General features: G+C 48.9%; 1 protein-coding gene across 1 annotated transcript in view; it reads right to left on the bottom strand.

Moving 5' to 3' along the window:
- LOC129710984 (small conductance calcium-activated potassium channel protein 2-like) overlaps positions 1-22047 on the bottom strand; it is a 100168-nt gene that overhangs the window by 41608 nt on the left and 36513 nt on the right. The window contains exon 3 of the mRNA XM_055658319.1: positions 1283-1378. Coding sequence (XP_055514294.1) covers positions 1283-1378 — 96 coding nt within the window. The remainder of the gene's footprint in view (positions 1-1282; positions 1379-22047) is intronic.

The raw sequence follows: 22047 nt of genomic DNA, 5'->3' as shown, positions 1-22047 counted from the left end.
GCACCTAATTTCTATGTTTCTATGTTTGATGCAATGTCAATGTAGGAACAGATTTATCTCAAGCCCACCGCAGTGGTTCAAGACGGCTGATCAGTCACACCTTCGCAAGGGCAATGGGAAATAAATTGTCACCTTTGTCGGATACTACAGCCCTGGGAAAAAACTGGTTGCAAAAAAAGCCCCCACACACCCAATGGTTTAGAGCGTGGGGCAGAGTTGAGAGTTGAACGCGGGGGGAGGGGGGCAGGCGAGGCAAGACGCGGGTTGATTCTTGTCTGTGATTCCGTGAACACTGCCCCCTCACTGTAGGTATGTTACAAAACCTACCTGAATCGTCATTGGGAATCTGCCCACAGCCATGTCGGCGATTTTGGCGCTGTTTGGAGGGGGCGGGTTTAAAACGCGATTTTTACTAGGCTGTACTAATCGCACATGTTCAGCCTAGTAAATCATTAACGAAAAATCGCTGCAAGACCCGGTCGCAAAAGGTATTATTAGTTTTATAGGCCTCGATAATATAGTTATAATAGTTTTAAAATTACTCTCTGATTTCGCAACCTCTCGCAGTCCCAGGGTTTTATAAAGCAAACAATTAAAGGTATGTACCTTATTTTTACATTAAATGGGGCATATATATAACCCTGATTATCAAGTTATCTATAACGAATAGTTCATTTTGGGCTTTTTATATCCCGCAGTATTTTTCTCGGCATTTGAGGGCACTAATCCAGCGCTATGTCAACGTTCTAAACCAGCGCGTTCCACATGAACCCACTAGAAAGCCGATTTAAATGGGCATTTATTTACAGCAATTGAACACTAAATTCCTTCCATTTGGCCTGTAAATTAATGTAAATTAGATATAAAAATCATGTTATATTGTGTATTATTTGTGAATAATCTTTGGACCCTTAGGCTATTTAAAAATGTTAATCTTTCCTTAAGAAATGGGCGTTTGACTATCCAAGATCACAGCTTTTTTGTAATGTCCATTGAAAATCAATAGGGAACAAGATGCTAATTTCCGAGTATGAAAATGGTCATAACTTTTTTAATACTTGAGATATGAAAGTGAATTTGGTGTCAAATTAAACTTATTGTTATGCTTTATCTGATGGGATAAATTGCAGACTTGATTTTTTAAATCTCAAAATTTTGTAACATTGCTACTCACTGTATCAGTCGCTACCTGAGCCGGTTATGGGGAAGGAGGAGAAGACAAGGGGGGGGGGGGGGGGGGGGGGGGGGGGGGGAGACACGGAAAGGAAGGTTGATGCCTTACCTGAATCTCACGAGCATGATAGACAATAATGAGACCCAGTAATATTACAGTGGAGAGGCTGATAAGGCATTTGAGTGCGAGGGAGTACAGAGAAGCCTGGAATGCAACGGAGAGAGTTGGTTAGACACAGACACACAACTCCACAGGTACTGCTGGAACATCTCCGCCACTGTCTCTCTAGCAAGGAAGTTCAAACAGAGAGAAAACTTCAGGAGCAATGCGTCCCACCAAAGTTAAACATCGCTGCACCCCACCTACCCTCCTGCCCACCAAATCAAAGACCCTATAGCGGAGCAAGATAGACCACTCCTGCTACATGCAAGGGGCTGACGTGTAGTACGCAACAGAGCGGAACGTGGGCCTTTTTTTCATCCATTTCAGTAACCCGACCCGACCCGACCCGACCCGACCCGCAGTGTAATCAACGTTGCGGGGGAACAGTTTGTGTTAATAAATTAAAATTCTGAAAATGAGGAGAAGATTTTTACCAAATAACTTTTACGAGGATGATTCCGTAACCGGCTACGTATCTTTGCTCCGCTATGGGATCTTTGGTGCGGAGACGGAAGCCGGTTACGGAAATGGGGCCGAAAATGACCCATGAATCTGCCCATGACCGTACTGCGTCTTTGTCGTCGAGTGGGCTACCTTGCTCGCTATAGGATCTTTGCACCAAACCTTGCTCCTGTTAATTCACTCTCTGCCAAAGTCCCACCTCACCACTCCACTATTTCCCTCTCTCGCGCATCGCGTTTGCGCTCTTCCCCTGACTATTCAAAGGTTATTTAATGACAAAATTTCCCCACCCCCACCAAACAATCTGTTAAACTCAGGGTTACTTAATTTAGTTTAGTTTGGTTTGGTTTAGAGAAACAGTGGGGAAACAGGCCCTTCGGCCCACCGAGTCCGTGCCGACCCACGATCAACAAAATCAATCAGAATTGATTTTCAGGATGGCTTGGTTGATGGTTATGCTTTGGCTAAAGGAATACACACTAGTTTTCCATCCTAAACACACAATGTGGACAATTTACTGAAGCCAATTAGCCTGCACACCCGCATGTGTCTTTGGAGTGTGAGCACCCGGAGAAAACCCACGCAGCTCACGGGGAGAACGTGCAAACTCCGTACAGACAGCACCTGCAGTCAGGATCGAAACCGGGTCTCCGGAGCTCTGCGGCAGCAGCTCTACCCGCTGCACCAACGTGCCGGGCCATCCATTCACACTTTCCCTAAATATAAGGTAGACAAAAATGCTGGAGGAACTCAGCGGGTGAGGCAGCATCTGTGGAACGAAGGGCTAGGTGACGTTTCGGGGTCGAGACCCTTCTTCAGACTGGATGTAGAACTGGCTTGGTGGTAGGAGGCAGAGGGTGAGAGTGGAGGGTTGCTTTTCACATTGGAGGCCTGTGACCAGTGTTTTGCCATAGGGGTCAATGCCCCGTCCTCTAACACTCTTTGCATGTACAAGTGGCTTGTATGAGAGTATAGGTGCCATGATCTGCAGGTGACAATAAAATTGATGGGGGGGGGCACATTGAAACTTACCGAATAGTGAAAGGCCTGGATAGAGTGGATGTGGAGAGGATGTTTCCACTAGTGGGAGAGTCTAGGACCAGAGGGCACAGCCTCAGAATTAAAGGACGTACCTTTAGAAAGGAGCCAAGATGGTCTTTCTTTAGCTGGAGGGTGGTGGATCTGTGGAATTATTTGCCAATGACAATGAGGCTGTGGAGGCCAAGTCAGTGGATATTTTTGGTCTGGTCTGGTCTGGTTTAGTTTAGTTTGGTTTAATTTTTGACACAAAATGCATTTGTTGTTTGAAATGAGCTGCCAGAGGTGGTTGTGAGGTAGGAACATGACATTGAGGAGGCATTGGGGACTGGTGCTTGAGTGAGTAAGACATGGGTGGATATGGAATTAATGGAGGCATGTAGGATTAATATGAGGGCATGAAGGCCGGCATAGACACGATGGGCCGAAAGGCCTGTTTCTAAGCTGTACAACTCTATGGTACAGGGGCCATATCTCCAGCAGTGCAGTGGCCCTTCATAGTCTGCCTGTGTTATCTGTACATGTCTCTGGAATGAGAGTTTCCATTCCACTCATAGGCGAGATTCATCAGTTCATAAGTGATAGGAGCAGAATTAGGCCATTCGGCCCATCAAGTCTACTCTGCCATTCAATCATGGCTAATCTATCTCTCCCTCCTAACCCCATTTTCCTGCCTTCTCCCCATAACCCCTGACACCCGTACTGATCAAGAATCTATCTATCTATCTCTGCCTTCAAAATATCCACTGACTTGGCCTCCACAGCCTTGAGGTGACAGAGATTGTCACGGCTGTGGCTATTTGTGGTTGACTTTTACCCCAAAATCCATCTTGGGTTCATCAGAATTTTAGGCCAATGCAGGCAACCATGTTTGGACAAGCATCCTTTCACCATCCTGTCCTCCCCCCCCCCCCCCCCCCCCCCCCCCCCCCCCCCCCCCCCCCCCCCCCCCCCCCCCTCACCCACCCCCCCCCCCCACCACACACATCTCTCTCTGTCTCTAAACAATGCATAGTATTTACAGCACAGAAACAGGCCATTTGGACAGCACTATAACCCCAATGACAAGCCGGTGCAGTCAGGACACTTGCCACGCTGTGCTAGGCTGTGCAAGGCTGTGCTAGGCTAAGCTAGGCTATGCTAGGCTGTGCAAGGCTGTGCTAGGCTGTGCTAGGCTATGCTAGGCTAAGCTAGGCTATGCTAGGCTATGCTAGGCTGCTAGGCTGTGCTAGGCTATGCTAGCTATGCTAGGCTGCTAGGCTGTGCTAGGCTATGCTAGGCTAAACTAGGCTAAACTAGGCAGCCACACTCACACTCACACAGGAGCGGCAACACGACGCCTCTCAAACCCACCACAGAGCAGACAGTAACCGGAGCCGACAGCATGAAACCCCCAGACTCGCGTCGCGAACAATCAGGACATTAATGTCAGAGGAGCAAATCTCAGCCACACATCGGAGGACAATTACTTAATTGACTCAACGGTGCAAGTATTAATCACTGGCACACGGCGGGGCAGATGCGAGTCTCAGACACACACACACACACACACACACACACACACACACACACACACACACACACACACACACACACACACACACACACACACACACACACACACACACACACACACACGCACACACACACACACACACACTCGTGTAAACCTTGGACTTGCAGCAGCTCGCAAGGTACAACGATAAACCCTGGCTCAAAAAAACAAAACCGGTGGGGAAACTCCGACCCTCTGGGACTCTAACCTCAGACGCTGAACGGCCTGTCCCACTTACGTGATTTTTTCCCGCGATTTGCCTGCACCCGTCATAGTCGCAGCAGGTTGCCGAAAATTTTCAACATGTTGAAAATCAGGAAAAAGGGACGGCTCTTCGACCATGTCGACACGTAACGCCTGTATGGTCGCGAGCAGTCGTACCTTTTTCAGATTCAGATTCAGATTCAGATTCAATTTTAATTGTCATTGTCAGTGTACAGTACAGAGACAACAAAATGCTCTCGATGGTGCAGCGGTAGAAGTTCACCAGGATCTGAGGAGACAGATGGACCTTCTTCAGTCTCCTCAGGAAGAAGAGACGCTGATGAGCCTTCTTGATCAGAGTAGAGGTATTGTGGGTCCAAGAGAGGTCATCGGAGATGTTGACTCCCAGGAACCTGAAGCTAGAAACACGTTCCACCTCCGTCCCGTTAATGTGGATGGGGGTGTGCGTGCCGCCTCTGGACTTCCTGAAGTCTACAATGAGCTCCTTGGTCTTCTTGGAGTTAAGGGCCAGGTTGTTGTCAGCGCACCATGCTGCTAAGTGCTGGACCTCCTCCCTGTAGGCCAGCTCATCGTTGTTGCTGACGAGGCCAATCACCGTTGTATCATCTGCATACTTGATGATGGTGTTAGTACCATGTACAGGTGTGCAGTCATAGGTGAAGAGGGAGTAGAGGAGGGGGCTCAGCTCACAGCCCTGTGGAACGCCGGTGTTCAGGGTGAGGGTTGAAGAGGTGTGCTTGTCTAACCTCACAGACTGGGGTCTGTTGGTTAGAAAGTCCAGTATCCAGTTGCAGAGGGAGGGGTCGATGCCCAGGTTACTGAGTTCTGGTCACCGCTGGATTTTCAACACGTTTGAAAATTTTCGGCCACCTGCTGCGACTATTGACGGGTGCGGGAAAAAATCTGGCGTAAGTGGGACAGGTGGGGTGGGGGTTGGCAGTCAGTGTGCTGACCATGGTGGCAGGTCTCAGACTCAGACACAACAGTACCAAGCATAGGGCACACGATAAATCAGCCAGAGCACTAACCTCAGACACACACTTCAGTACACTGTTGGGCGGCAGAATGGAGAGTTTCAAGCACTTTGGAATAAGAAGAAAAATGAGAAAACAGGGGGGCATGGAGACAGCAACGTAGAAGATAGAGACCGAGAAAAAAATACAACAGCACGGATAAAACAGTTAAAAGGAAAACGGACTGAGAACACACACACACTAAAAAATATCACAGGTGGACAAAAAATGCTGGAGGAACTCAGCGGGTGAGGTAGTGTCTATGGAGCGAAGGAATGGGTGACGTTTCGGGCTGAGACCTTTAAGGGTGAGGCAGCATCTATAGAGCGAAGGAATAGGTGACGTTTCGGGTCGAGACCTTTAAGGGTGAGGCAGTATCTATGGAGCGAAGGAATAGGTGACGTTTCGGGCTGAGACCTTTAAGGGTGAGGCAGCATCTATGGAGCGAAGGAATAGGTGACGTTTCGGGTCGAGACCCTTCCGGGTCTCGACCCAAAACGTCGCCTATTCCTTCGCTCCATAGATGCTGCCTCACCCGCTGAGTTTCCAGAAGGGTCTCGACCCGAAACGTCACCTATTCCTTCACTCCATAGATGCTGCCTCACCCGCTGAGTTTCCAGAAGTGTCTCAACCCGAAACGTCACCTATTCCTTCACTCCATAGATGCTGCCTCACCCTTAAAGGGTGTCGCCTTTTTCTTTCGCTGCCTCACCCGTCGAGTTCCTCCAGCATTTTTTTGTCCACCTTCGATTTTCCAGCATCTGCAGTTCCTTCTTAAGCTGCAAAAATATCACAGTTCGCGTCGGTCGTGAATTCACAGAGCGTTTGTCAGTCTCCAATTTGTAAGTTGACACCAAAAAAACAGGGATCTAATATGTGTGTGTGTCCCCCACCCCTCAGTTTGTGCAAAAGACTCGATAACCTGCGGGGGGGGGGAAAAAAAGTGTAGGGAGGAGCTGCTGGTGCTGGTTTACACCGAAGATAGACACAAAGTGCTGGAGTGACTGGCAGCTGGACAGGCAGCATCTCTGGAGAGAAGGAATGGGTGACGTTTTGGGTCGAGACCCTTCTTCAGACCGGGAAGAAACAGGAGGGGAAAAAAGGAATGGTTCAGCTATATGGCGCCATTGCAGGTTCATTTTCTGCAGTGACACATTGGGTGGGGGTGGGGGCGGGGGTGGGGGTGCTGCAATAATAAATAGATCTAAATTTAAAGATACATCTTTGGGCTTGGGGCTGCAGTGGGGGTGAGGGGCCTTAAGATTGCAAGTACCCATCAGGTGCCTGAAGAAGGGGCTCGAACCGAAACGTCACCCCTTCCTTCTCTCCAGAGATGCTGCCTGTCCCGCTGATTCCATAAGGTCATAAGGGATAGGAGCAGAATTAGGCCGTTCGGCCCATCAAGTCTACTCCGCCATTCAATCATGGCTGATCTATCTCTCCCTCCCAACCCCATTCTCAGGCAGGAGACAATCGGAATAAATGGGTCATTTTCAAGATGAAACTAATGAGATGCCACAAGAATCAGTGTTGGGCCCTCAGCTATTTAGAATTTATTTAGTTTAGTTTAGAGATACCGCGTGGAAACAGGCCCATCGGCCCACCGAGTCCGTGCTGACCAGCGATCACCCCAGATACTAGTTCCATCCTACACTAGCTCCATCGATGTTAGGGAAGTCCAGGAGCAGAATTAGGCAGCTTAAGGATAAGGGGGAAATCCTTTAAACGACTGAGATGAGAAGAACTTTTTTTCACACAGAGAGTGGTGAATCTCTGGAACTCTCTGCCACAGAGGGTAGTTGAGGCCAGTTAGTCATTGGCTAACATTTAAGAGGGAGTTAGATGTGGCCCTTGTGGCTAAGGGGATCAGGGGGTATGGAGAGAAGGCAGGTACGGGATACTGAGTTGGATGATCAGCCCATGATCATATTGAATGGTGTGCAGGCTCGAAGGGCCGAATGGTCTCTACTCCTGCACCTAATTTCTATGTTTCTATGTTTCTATGTTATTTTCACCTGGTTCCATCTACCTGCACTCAGACCATAACCCTCCATTCCTTTCCCGTCCATATACCTATCACTTCTCACCACACCCCTCTGACACCCGTACTGATCAAAATTAGTTGAGTTCCATACTCCGGCATTTTGTGTCTATCTACGGTGTTAACCAACAACTGCGGTGCCTTACGGCACACTCATCCCCATCCCCATGGCACTTGGGGCTGGCTCCCCGCAGCCAAAACCTTTGAGAGTCAGCAATTTGTATCCTACTCACGAACTGAGCAGCAGCTGCCGCTGTTCGATCTGTTGTGATATACACCCATAAAACAGCTGAGTGAGCCCAGAACATCGACTGCAGTCTGACAAAATGCTGGAGTAACTCAGCGGGACGGGCAGCATCTCTGGAGCGTAGGGATGGGTGACCCTTCTTCAGACTGGGGAGAGGGAGATACTTTCTTACAGTTTGGCTTCCTTCCCAACCAATTGTTCAAGCGCTTTTGATTGCAACATGCGCCTTAATTTAGTTCAACAAAGAAACTGACAAGTTACTAAATAACTTGTTACTAAAGAAGAGATAAGGAGGTGTAAGGTGTGAAAACGATCCAAAGGGGATGGAGATCACGGAGCATGTAGAATAGATCGTTGCTAGCTAAGAGCAGGTGATACAAAGCAAACACATAATATGTAATTATGGGGACAGTCAGACTGGTTGGAGAACTGGGAAGGGGGAAGGGATGGAGAGAGAGGGAAAGGCAGGGTTACTTGATGTTAGAGAAGTCAATGTTCATACCTCTGGGGTGTAAACTACCCAAGCGAAATATGAGGTGTTGTTCCTACAATTTGTGCTGGGCCTCACTCTGACAATGGAGGAGGCCCAGGACAGAAAGGACAGATTGGGAATGGGAGGGGGAGTTAAAGTGTTTGGCAACCGGGAGATCAAGTCTGCAGTGTTTAGATGTACGGCTGTAATCAGTCTAGTTGATAGACGCGCGATTCTATCAGTCTGGAACCTGCTGGATTATGTCCCCAGGACTTGAGTTATAGGGATAGGTTGAGCAGGCTTGGGACATTATTCCCTGAAACTTAATTGACACTTCCCTTTAGACTTTAGAGATACAGCGCAGAAACAGGCCCTTCGGCCCACCAAGTCCGTGCCGACCAGCGATCACCACATACTAACGCTGTTCTACACACTCTAGGGACAATTTTCAATGATACTAAGCCAATTAACCTAGGTCTTTGGAGTGTGGGAGGAAACCGGAGCACCCAGAGAAAACCCACAAGGTCACAAAAGAGAGAACGTACAAACTCCGTCCAGACAGCACCCGTAGTCAGGATCGAACCCGGGTCTCTGGCGCCGTGAGGCAGCAACTCTACCGCTGCGCCACCGTGTCACCCTGAAACGCAGGGGGGTGAGGGTTGATCTTATAGAGGCGTACAGAATCATGAGGGTAATAGATCAGGTAGATGTAGAGAGGCTTTTGCCCGGAGTAGAGGAATCGAGAGGCAGAGGACATAGGTTTTAAGGTGAGGGGTAAAGATCTAGTAGGAACCTGAGGGGCAACGTTTTTTTACACCAACGCAGTAGAAATATGGAATGAGCTGTTTACAGGAGGTAGTTGATGCAGGGACTGTCACACCTTTTGAGAAACTTATAGACAGGTGCGTGGATAGCATAGATTTAGAGGGTTATGGGCAAAACGCAGGCAAGTGGGACTAGTGTAGATGGGACATGTTGGTCGACATAGGCAAGTTGGGTCGAAGGGTCTGTTCCCACACTGTAAGACTCTATGACATCTATAACTATGACTCTAAACCTACGGCAATATCACAAAATATCAGTGATCAAAGGCTGATGTTGATTTAATCTCAGTTAGGTGTAGCTGTCACTGCATTACTATAGCAAACATGCAAACTCCACACCGGCAGCACCCGATGCCAGGATTGAACCTGGGTCTCTGGCGCTGGCAGGCGGCAGCTCCACCAGCCGCGCCACCCTTCCTTCTTAACACCCTTTGCACATTTTGGCTCCAATGCTCTCCAACCTCTGGCTGGAAAAACTCCAGCCATCTCTACAGATGTGCCGTAGAAAGCATCGCAGCACGGTTTGGGGGCCAGCTCCGTCCAAGACCGCAGGAAACTGCAGAGAATTGTGGACGCAACAGCCCAGACCATCACACAAACCAACCTCCCTTCCATCGACTCCATCTACACCTCACGCTGCCTCGGCAAGGCCAGCAGCATCATCAAGGACCAGTCTCACCCCTGGTCACTCTCTCTTCTCCCCTCTCCCATCAGGCAACAGGTACAGAAGTGTGAAAACAAACGCACACACCTCCAGATTCAGGGACAGTTTCTTCCCGGCTGTTATCGGGCAACTGAACCATCCTACCACCAACTGGTGAGCGGTCCTGAACTACTATCTACCTCATTGGAAAGCCTCAAACTATTTTTAAACTTGATGTGACACTAAAGGATATTCCCTTATCATATTTAAGAAAGAACTGCAGATGCTGGACAATCGAAGGTAGACAAAAATGCTGGAGAATCTCAGCGGATGAGGCAGCATCTATGGAGGACAGGAATAGGCAACATTTCGGGTTGAAGTCTGAAGAAGGGTCTCGACCCGAAACGTCGCCTATTTCATTCCCTCCATAGATGCTGCCGCACCCGCTGAGTTTCTCCAGCATTCTTGTCTACTTTGCATTTTACAGCATCTGCAGTTCCTTCTTAAACAAGAATAGTCCGAGGGTCACCAATGAGGTAGATAGTAGTTCAGCGTTGCTCTCTGGTTGTGGTAGGATGGTTCAGTTGCCTGATAACAGCCGGGAAGAAACTGTCCCTGAATCTGGAGGTGTGCGTGCATGCGTTTTCACACTTCTGTACCTCTTGCCTGATGGGAGAGGGGAGAAGAGGGAGTGACCGGGGTGAGTATGGTCCTTGATGATGCTGCTGGCCTTGCCGAGGCAGCGTGAGGTGTAGATGGAGTCAGTGGAAGGGGAGGTTGGTTTGTGTGATGGTCTGGGCTGCGTCCACAATTCAATGCAATTTTCTCGTGGTCTTGGATGGAATCAAACCCTTGTAACAGCATGGATTCTGAGCCAGGTAAAGTCATAAGGTCATAAGTGACAGGAGCAGAATTAGGCCATTCGGCCCATCGAGTCTACTCCGCCATTCAATCATGGCTGATCTATCTCTCCCTCGTAACCCCATGCTCCTGCCTTCTCCACATAACACCTTGACACCCGCACTAATCCATCTCTTCTTTAAAAATATCAATTGACTTGGCCTCCATAACCGACTGTAGCAAAGAATAGAAACATAGAAAATAGGTGCAGGAGTAGGCCATTCGGCCCTTCGAGCCTGCACCACCATTCAATGTGATCATGGCTGATCATCCAACTCAGTATCCTGTACCTGCCTTCTCTCCATACCCCCTGATACCTTTAGCCACAAGGGCCACATCTAACTCCCTCTTAAATATAGCCAATGAACTGGCCTCGACTATCCTATGCGGCAGAGAGTTCCAGAGATTCACCACTCTCTGTGTGAAAGAAGTTCTTCTCATCTCGGTTTTAAATGATTTCCCCCTTATCCTTAAGCTGTGACCCCTTGTCCTGGACTTCCCCAACATCGGGAGCAATCTTCCTCTTAAATATAGCCAATGAACTGTGGCCTCAACTACCTTCTGTGGCAGAGAATTCCATACATTCACCAACCTCTAAATAAATCCTTTCTCATCTTCCTAAAGGAACGTCCTTTAATTCTGTGGCTCTGACCTCCGGTCCTAGACTCTCCCACTAGTGGAAACATCCTCTCCACATCCACTCTATCCAAGTCTTTCACTATTTGGTAAGATTCAATGAGGTCCTCTCCCGCCCCCCATTCTCCTAAACTCCAGCGAGTACAGGCCCAGCGCTCATCATAGGTAAACCCACACATCACTGGGATCATTCTTGTAAACCTCCTCTGGACCCTCTCCAAAGCCGGCACATCCTTCCTCAGATATGTGGCCCCAGATACAGTTACACACAGTTGTCTTAGGAAGTACTTTGAGGACTAGAGGAATGCTACGAAATCACTTGACAGGGACATGGAACTGTCAGTAGGTGCTCCAAATCTGAAATCAAGAGAGAAAATGCTCGATATAATCACCAGGTGGGCAAAAATGCTGGAGAAACTCAGCAGGTGAGGCAGCATCTATGGAGCGAAGGAAATAGGCGATGCCTATTTCCTTCACTCCATAGATGCTGCCTCACCCGCTGAGTTCCTCCAGCATTTTTGCCCACCTTTGATTTTCCAGCATCTGCAGTTCCTTCTTAAAGACACAACCAGCAGGTCAGGCAGCATCTGCAGAAGATAGGGAAAAAAAAGGTATCAGCGGTTATGGGGAGAAGACAGGAGAATGGGGTTGAGGGGGGGAGAGATAGATCAGCCACGACTGAATGGCAGGGTAGACTCGACGGGCTGAATGGCCTAATTCAGCTCCTGCAACCTATCGGCTTCCGAAAAAAGTTAACATTCCAGGGGACCGCTTCATTAAAAGATGAAGAAGGGTGGCTCAGCGGTAGAGTTGCTGCCTTACCGCACCAGAGACCCGGGTTCGATCCTGACTGCGGGTGCTGTCCGTAAAGAATTTTACGTTTCTCCCTGTGACCGTGGTGGGGGTGGGGGGGGGCCTTTCTCTGGGTTTTCCCGTATCCTCCCCCCCGCTCCAACGACCTACAGGTCTGTAGAAGGGTCTCGACCCAAAACGTCTACTATGCCTTTTCTCCAGAGATGCTCTGTAACCCGCTGAGTTAGAAACATAGAAACATAGAAATTAGGTGCAGGAGTAGAGGCCATTCAGCCCTTCGAGCCTGCACCGCCATTCAATATGATCATGGTTGATCATCCAACTCAGTATCCCGTACCTGCCTTCTCTCCATACCCCCTGATCCCTTTAGCCGCAAGGGCCACATCTAACTCCCTCTTAAATATAGCCAATGAACTGTGGCCTCAACTACCCTCTGTGGCAGAGAGTTCCAGAGATTCACCACTCTCTGTGTGAAAAAAGTTCTTCTCATCTCGGTTTTAAAGGATTTCCCCCTTATCCTTAAGCTGTGACCCCTTGTCCTGGACTTCCCCAACATCGGGAGCATCTAGCCTGTCCAACCCCTTAAGAATTTTGTAAGTTTCTATAAGATCCCCTCTCAATCTCCTAAATTCTAGAGAGTATAAACCAAGTCTATCCAGTCTTTCTTCATAAGACAGTCCTGACATCCCAGGAATCAGTCTGGTGAACCGTCTCTGCACTCCCTCTATGGCAATAATGTCCTTCCTCAGATTTGGAGACCAAAACTGTACGCAATACTCCAGGTGTGGTCTCACCAAGACCCTGTACAACTGCAGTAGAACCTCCCTGCTCCTATACTCAAATCCTTTTGCAATGAAAGCCAACATACCATTCGCTTTCTTTACTGCCTGCTGCACCTGCATGCCTACCTTCAATGACTGGTGTACCATGACACCCAGGTCTCGCTGCATCTCCCCCTTTCCCAATCGTCCACCATTTAGATAATAGTCTGCTTTCCTGATTTTGCCACCAAAATGGATAACCTCACATTTATCCACATTATACTGCATCTGCTCCATCTTTTAGTGTCCAGCTGGGGCAGCGGGGAGATGGCAGCCCCGCCGGCAGTCTGTCCGTCTTTCCATTCTTTTTTGTTATTTTTTAGTTTGTTAAAAGTTTTGTTTTAATATTTTTCGGTTTGTTTTATGTGGGGGGAGGGGATCGGGGGGGAAACTTTTTTTTCCAAGTTCTTACCTTCCCGGAGACGCGATCAATTTTCGGATCACATTCTCCGGGCTCTGCGGCCAACCATCGATGGAGCTGGGAGCCGCCTCGGACTCGGACACCGCGGGGAGTGGACTTAACATCGGAGCGGATCCCTTGTCTGGGATCGCTCCCACCGCGACCACCTCGGAATCAATATCAAGGGCTGGCAGTCTCGGGTGAGGCCGAGTCGGGAGCTCCAACATCGCGGAAGGTTCGACCAGTCCCGACGATGCGGGGGAGCTGAACGCCTCGACACTGACGGCCCGGACGCTGCCGGCCATGGGAGTCAAGATCGTCCCGTCAACGGAGGGCTCAAGGCCCACGACCGAGGTAGAACTAAGGGAAGAGACTTGGACTTTATTTCGCCTTCCATCACAGTGAGGAATGTGTAGGGGTCACTGTGGTGGATGTTGATGTCAAGATGTGTTTTTGAAGTGATCTGTTGCTTTTAAATGTATGACTGACCTGGCCAGTGAAATTCCTCATATGTTGCAAAACATACTTGGCGAATCAAGTATGATTATGTCTGTCTTATGTTTGTAGGTTAATTGGCTTCGGGACAAATGGATCATTGTCCCTAGGTACACAAAATTGCTGGAGAAACTCAGCGGGTGCAGCAGCATCTATGGAGCGAAGGAAATAGGCAACGTTTCGGGCCGAAACCCAGAAGGAAATAGGCAAAGTTTCGGGCCGAAACCCAGAAGGAAATAGGCAAAGTTTCGGGCCGAAACCCAGAAGGAAATAGGCGACGTTTCGGGCCGAAACCCTTCTTCAGGATGGGGGGTAGGGGGGGGAGAAGGAAGGAAATGGGGAGGAGGAGGAGCCCAGGCGGGCGGATAGGAGGGTGGGAGGAGACAGCTAGAGGGTTAAGGAAGGGGAGGAGACAGCAAGGGCTAGCAAAATTGGGAGAATTCAATGTTAATGCCATCCGGACGCAAGCAACCCAGGCGGAATATGAGGTGCTGTTCCTCCAATTTCCGCTGTTGCTCACTCTGGCAATGGAGGAGACCCAGGACAGAGAGGTCGGATTGGGAATGGGAGGGGGAATTGAAGTGCTGAGCCACCGGGAGGTCAGGTTGGTTATTGCGGACTGAGCGGAGGTGTTCGGCGAAACGATCGCCAAACCTACGCCTAGTCTCTCCGGGATCATTGTCCCTAGTGTGTAAGATAGTGCTAGTGTACTGGTCGGCGCGGACTCGGTGGGCCGATGGGCCTGTTTCCACGCTGTATCTCACAGCTAAACTAAACTAAATGTCTCTCCCCCCCCCCCCCCAACTTGTTTACACTATTTCCCTGTTGTGACAAAAACATTTTGCAGGGAACCAGGTCCTTCAGACCAACTCGTCGATTCCCCTGAAGAAGGGTTACGCTGCATTGCCTCAATCACATCTGACTCTAACGATAAACTGTTTAAGGAGGAACTGCAGATGCTGGAAAATCGAAGGTAGACAAAAGTGCTGGAGGAACTCAGCGAGATGCAGCAGCATCTATGGAGCGAAGGAAATAGGCAACGTTTCGGGCAGAAACCCTTCCAGGTTTCGGCCCGAAACGTTGCCTATTTCCTTCAGGGTTTCAGCCCGAAACGTTACCTTCAGGGTTTCAGCCCGAAACGCTGCCTCCTTCGCTCCATAGATGCTGCCGCACCCGCTGATTTTCTCCAGCATTTTTGTCTACCTTCTATTGTCAATTACCCCCCCCCCCCCCCCCCCCATCTAAGAGGGTCCCGTTTGCCTGCATTTGGCCCACGTCGCTCTGAAGCATCAACTCCCTTCCTTTCCGCAGATGCCGCCTGACAACACTGAGAACGCTCCCAGCGTTTCTTTACTTTTTGCGTCTCCTGTTTCCGTTGGGATTCTGCCTGGGATTCCACATCTCGAGTGAAAGTGGAGCAGGCAGTTTGTGTTGGCCTTCGCCCAACTTTGTGTCATATTTCCCAGGCATAATTTCAGTTAGTGACGGTGGATTCCACGATGCACCGCGCCGTCGAGGAATCTGTTGGGATTGGATTCTTCAATGCTAACTGACTCTCTCAGGGCAAGTCAAAAATGCTGGTGAAACCCAGCGGGTGCAGCAGCATCTAAGGAGCGAAGGAAATCGGCAACGGCCCGAAACCCTTCTTCATTGTATGACCTTGACTCCATCCTATCCCCCCTGGTTAAATGTCTCAGGGCAGTGATCACTTCTCGTCTCCCACTGAATAATGAAGAAAGACTGGGTAGACTCGGCTTGTACTCACTAGAATTTAGAAGATTGAGGGGGGATCTTATAGAAACTTACAAAAGGGGTTGGACAGGCTAGACGCAGGAAGATTATTCCCGATGTTGGGGAAGTCCAGAACAAGGGGTCACAGTTTAAGGATAAGAGGGAAGTCTTTTAGGACCGAGATGAGAAAAACATTTTTCACCCAGAGAGTGGTGAATCTCTGGAATTCTCTGCCACAGATGGTAGTTGAGGCCAGTTCATTGGCTATATTTAAGAGGGAGTTAGATGTGGCCCGTGTGGCTAAAGGGATCAGGGGGGTATGGAGAGAAGGCAGGGATGGGATACTGAGTTGGATGATCAGCCATGGTCATATTGAATGGCGGTGCAGGCTCGAAGGGCCGAATGGCTTACTCCTGCACCTATTGTCTATGTTTCTATGTTTCTATGTGCCCAAACACAACGGAACAAATGCTTAGGTAGCCAAAAATGCTGGAGAAACTCAGCGGGTGAGGCAGCATCTATGGAGCGAAGGAATGGGGGATTTTCGGGCAACGACCTATGACGGGTTCCGGCAGTCGCCGAAAAAGCTGCGTAAGTGGGACACGCCCTTTCTTGAAAACATCCAGTGAATTGGCCTCCACTGCCATCCTCATCTCAGTCCTAAATGGCCGACCCCTTATTCTTAAACTCTGTGTGACCCCTGGTTCTGGACTTCCCCCGCCAACATCGGGAACATTTTTTCCTGCATCTGGCCTGTCCAATCCCTGAAGAATCTTTTATGTTTCTACGAGATCCTCGCATCCTTCTAAATCCCACGAATAGACTCGGTCAGGGGGATCGGACTGTCGGGGGAGATTGTAATACAAGATACGAAGATCCTACTATTTCCTTGTATAGAATCACTGAACATTATAGGGAATAGATAGAACGTTTGCACAGAGTCTTTTACCCAGAGCAGGGGAATCGAGAACCAGAGGATGTCGTTTTATGTCAAGTCAAGTCACTTTTATTTCTATAGCACATTTAAAAAACAACTCTCGTTGGCCCGGTTCGAATCCCGCTTGGAGTGCATACTGTCGTTGTGTCCTTGGGGCAAGACACTTCACCCACCTTTGCCTGTGTGTAATGTAATGTAATTATGTGAAGCACTTTGGGGTCAATGCAAGTTGACTGAAAATGTGCTATATAAATAAGATTATTATTATTATTATTATTATTATGATGGTATATTGACACACTGATCTGTTTTGTAGTAAACGCCTACTATGTTCTGTGTGCTGAAGCAAAGCAAGAATTCCATTGTCCTATACAGGGACACATGACACTAAACTCACTTGAACTTGAACAAAGTGCTTTACATTGGTGGAGGTACTAACATTATACAACATTGGTTCGTAGATTAAGTACATACATATAGCCCTCACACAGAGTATGAGGGGGGAAAGGGTGAGGGGGGAAAGATTTAACAGGAACCTGAAGGACAACATGTCCTCTGTTTCCCAATTCCCCTACTCTGGGCAAGAGACTCAGTGCATTTATCCAATCTATTCCTCGCAAGGTCTATCGATTCACATTGTACATAAAAGGCCGCATGGGTTTTCTCCAGTTTCCTCCCGCAGTGCAAAGATTTTGTAGGTTAATTGGCTGTTGTAAATTGTCCCTAGTGTGTGTTGGATAGAACCAATGTACAGTCAGGGCAGCCCCGGCTCAGTGGGCCGAAGGGCCTGTTTCCATGCTGCATATCTAAATTAACAACAAGACCGGCGCCTCGCGTCTCCTAGCACTGGAGATGGACAGGAAACCAATGGCGTTGGTTGCATGTGTGGTCTCACTCGCCCTTAAAGGGGCCTGTCCCACTTACGCAATTTTTTTCGGCGACTGGCAGCGAAAGTCGCAGCAGGTCTCCGAAAATTCTCAGCGTGTTGAATGGTGACCAGAAAAGGGTAGAACTCTTTCGGCGACCATAGACAATAGACAGTAGACAATAGGTGCAGGAGTAGAGGCCTTTCGGCCCTTCGAGCCAGCACCGCCAATCAATGTGATCATGGCTGATCATCACCAATCAGTACCCTGTTCCTGCCTTCTCCCCATATCCCCTGACTCCACTATCTTTAAGAGCCCTATCTAGCTCTCTCTTGAAAGTATCCAGTTCAGAGAACCGGCCTCCACCGCCCTCTGAGGCAGAGAATTCCACAGACTCACCACTCTCTGTGAGGAAAAGTGTTTCCTCGTCTCCGTTCTAAATGGCTAAATGACGACTCACGACCATGTCATACAGGCGACCATGTTGACACGTGACGCCCGTATGGTCGTGAGTAGTCGCCCAAAGAGTCGTACCTTTTTCTGGTCGCCGCTGGATTTTCAACATGTTGGAAATTTTCGGCCACGAAAAAAATCGCGTAAGTGGGACAGAAACATAGAAACATAAAAATTAGGTGCAGGAGTAGAGGCCATTCGGCCCTTCGAGCCTGCACCATTCGCCATTCAATATGATCATGGCTGATCATCCAACTCAGCATCCGCTACCTGCCTTCTCTCCATACCCTCTGATCCCCTTAGCCACAAGGGCCACATCTAACTCCCTCAGGCCCTTGAGGGGATCATGACAGAAGCCCCCTCCTCATGGCGATCCCCAGAAGCGACGACACGATGCACTCTGTCACGCACGGTGGGCGACCAGTTCCGCCAACGTGTTGGACGCCGATGGAAGCCAACGGCGAGCTACACGCTGCCTGACACACGAGCGATACGCTTTCCCTCGAAGCCGTGCAAGTATCCCTTTGAAGTATTTATCCAATTCTTTTTCAAGTGCCGCCATTGAATCAGCTTCCACCATATCCGCCTTCTTGCTTCAGGTAACAAACGGTTCGAAGCTGTTTATCTCCACGTTGGAGCGTAGCGCTCAAGAATACGCCAGACGCAGCCATCAGCTCTGGTGTAGTGTGCCTCCTCTCATAGGTTGATAAGTCACAGGAGCAGAATTAGGCCATTCGGCCCATTGAGTCTAGCATGTCCAAACCCTTAACAATCTTGTACATTCCAATGAGATGCCCTCTCATCCTTCTAAACTCCAGAGTGTACAAGCCCAGCTGATCCATTCTCTCAGCCCCAGTATCAGGAATCCCTTCTCTTAATCATACTTCCTATGTTCATAAGACATCGGAGCAGAATTAAGCCATTCGGCCCTACTCCGCCATTCGATCATGGCTGATCTATCTTTCCCTGTCAACCGTATTCTCCTGTGTTCAAGAAGGAACTGCAGATGCTGGAAGATCGAAGGTAGACAAAATTGCTGGAGAAACTCAGCGGGTGCAGCAGCATCTATGGAGCGAAGGAAATAGGTGACGTTTCGGGCCGAAACCCTTCTTCAGACCCTCCTTCAAACCGTATTCTCCTGCCTTCTCCTCATAACCTTTGAAACCCTTATTAATCACGACCTCGTCAACCTTTAGACTTTAGAGATACAGTGCGCAAACAGACCCTTCAGCCCGAGTCCACGCCGACCAGCGATCCCCGCGCACACTAACACTATCCTACACACACGAGGGCCAATTTTACAATTTTTACCAAAGCCAATTAACCTACAAACCTGGAGTGTGGGAGGAAACCGTAGATCCTGGAGAAAACCCACGCAGGTCACGGGGAGAAGCTACAAACTCCGTACAGACAGCGCCCGTAGTCGGGATCGAACCCGGGTCTCTGGCGCTGTAAGGCAGCAACTCAGGTAAAGCGACTGTAAGGCAGGTTCGGGCTGACGAGCTATTCTTTAGCTCCTCACACAAAGTTGTTCCCTTGACAGAGGTACAGGATGTACTAGGTGTCTGATAACGGCCCTCCATGTCACCGCACCAGTCCTCCTGACACCTCATCCAACCATTAACTAACCACAAGGAAACTCTACACCCTAGACAAGTGTTTGGTTCCCAATTAGATCCTGTGTTGTCTCTGCCTGTCTGTCTCTCTGTCTCAACTTCTGTTTATGTGCTGCTGTTTGTATCTGTGCGTTTATCTGTCTGTCACTCTCATAAGATCATAAGTGATAGGAGCAGACTTAGGCCATTCGGCCCATCATGTCTACCCCGCCATTCCATCTCTTCCTCCGAACCCCATTCTCCTGCCTTCTCCCCATAACCCCTGATACCCGTAATAATCAAGAAAATTAAAATATCCACAAATTAAAATTTGGCCTCCACAACCTACTGTGGCAAAAACATTCCACAGAATCACCACCCTCTGACTAAAGAAATTCCACCTCATCTCCTTCCTAAAAGAACATCCTTTAATTCTGAGGCTGTGACCTGTGGTCCTAGACTCTCCCACTAGTGGAAACATCCTCTCCACATCCACTCTATCCAGGCCTTTCACTATTCTGTAAGTTTCAATGAGATCCCCCCTCATCCTTCTAAACTCCAGCGAGTGTCGACAAACGCTCATCATAGGTTATGATCATCATACCGTTCCCCCTGTCCCTGCTCAGTTTGTTCCACTTATTCATTCCTCAGTTGGCTTTGTGTCTCCTGTCTCTCATGGTCCAAAGACGTACAGGTTTGTAGGTTAATTGGCTTCGGTAAAATTGTAAATTATCAGATTCAGATTCAGATTCAATTTTAATTGTCATTGTCAGTGTACAGTACAGAGACAACGAAATGCATTTAGCATCTCCCTTGAAGAGCGACATAGCAAACGATTTGAATGAGGTACGTTGTTGAGTAGAGTGACAGCCGCCGGAAAGAAGCTGTTCCTCGACCTGCTGGTTCGGCAACGGAGAGACCTGTAGCGCCTCCCGGATGGTAGGAGGGTAAACAGTCCATGGTTGGGGTGAGAGCAGTCCAGTGAGAGAGAACATATCCCTAGTGTGTGTGGGATAATGTTAATGTGTGGCAATGGCTGGTCGGTGCGGACTCGGTGGGCCGAAGGGCCTGTTTCCATGCTGTATCTCTAAACTAAACTAAACTAGTTTCATTTATAATTTTCACGTGTACTGAGATACATTGAATAGCTTTTTGTTGCGCTCTATCCAGCCAAACAAGAGCCAATACATGATTACAATCGAGCCGTCCACAGTGTACAGATACAGGATAAAGGGAATAACGTTTAGTGCAAGGTAAAGTCCGATTAAAGATAGTCCGAGGGTCTCCAATGAGGTAGATGGGAGGTCAGGACCGCTCTCTAGTTGGTGGTAGGATGGTTCAGTTGCCTGATAACAGCTGGGAAGAAACTTCCCCTGAATCTGGAGGTGTGCGTGCGTTCGTTTTCACACTTCTATACCTCTTGCCTGATGGGAGAGGGGAGAAGAGGGAGTGACATGGGGTGAGACTGGTCCTTGATGATGCTGCTGGCCTTGCCGAGGCAGCATGGGGTATAGATGGAGTCCATGGAAGGGAGTCTGAAGAATAGGCAACATTTCGGCCCGAAACCCTTGAAGGAAATAGGCAACATTTCGGGCCGAAACCCTTCCGGGTTTCGGCCCGAAACGTTGCCTATTTCCTTCGCTCCATAGATGCTGCTGCACCCGCTGAGTTTCTCCAGCTTGTTTGTGTACCTTCAATGGAAGGGAGGTTGGTTTGTGTGATGGTCTGGGCTACATCCAGATAGAGGAGTCAGGGGATATGGGGAGAAGGCAGGATCGGGGTACTGATTGGGGATGGTCAGCCATTGAATTGTGGTGCTGGCTCGAAGGGCCGAATGGCCTACTCCTGCACCTTTTGTCTATCGTATATATCTCTCTGCAATTCCTTGCAGTCTGTTACCAAAACCATGCATGATGCATCCCAATAAAATGCGTTCTACGGTGCATCTGCAGAAGTTGGAGGTGGTTGTTGGGAACTTGCCAAACTTCCTAAGCCTTTCTGTCTTTCTCTCTATCTATCTCTCTCTCTGTCTTTCTCTCTCCCTCCCTCGTGCAGGGGTGGCACGGTGGCGCAGCGGTAGAGTTGCTGCCTCACAGCGCCAGAGACCCGGGTTCGATCCTGACTACGGGTGCTGTCTGTACAGAGTTTGCACGTTCTCCCTGTGACCTGCGTGGGTTTTCTCCGGGTGCTCCGGTTTCCTCCCACACTCCAAAGACGTACAGGTTTGTAGATTAATTGGCTTGGTGTAGTTGTAAATTGTCCCTAGTGTGTGTAGGAAAGAACTAGTCTCGTTCGGCATGGACTTTGTGGGCAGAAGGGCCTGTTTCTGTACTGCATCTCTAAAGTCGAAAGTCTCTCGCAAACAACCCGAGCATCTTTTAATGAGCGTGCCTTTTGGCAGAAAATATCAATATTTCCTTTATGTTAATCTATATCTGGGGTGTAAACTACCCAAGTGAAATATGAGGTGCTGCTCCTCCTCCAACTTGCAGTGGGAAAGTCCTTACTTTCTCCCTCCATCCCCTCATCTTCCCAGCTCTCCCA

This window comes from Leucoraja erinacea, chromosome 29 (assembly GCF_028641065.1).
Source record: "Leucoraja erinacea ecotype New England chromosome 29, Leri_hhj_1, whole genome shotgun sequence".
Lineage (NCBI taxonomy): Eukaryota > Metazoa > Chordata > Chondrichthyes > Rajiformes > Rajidae > Leucoraja > Leucoraja erinaceus.
The sequence above is the reverse complement of the archived record's forward strand: the minus strand, read 5'-3'. Positions and strand labels throughout refer to the sequence as shown.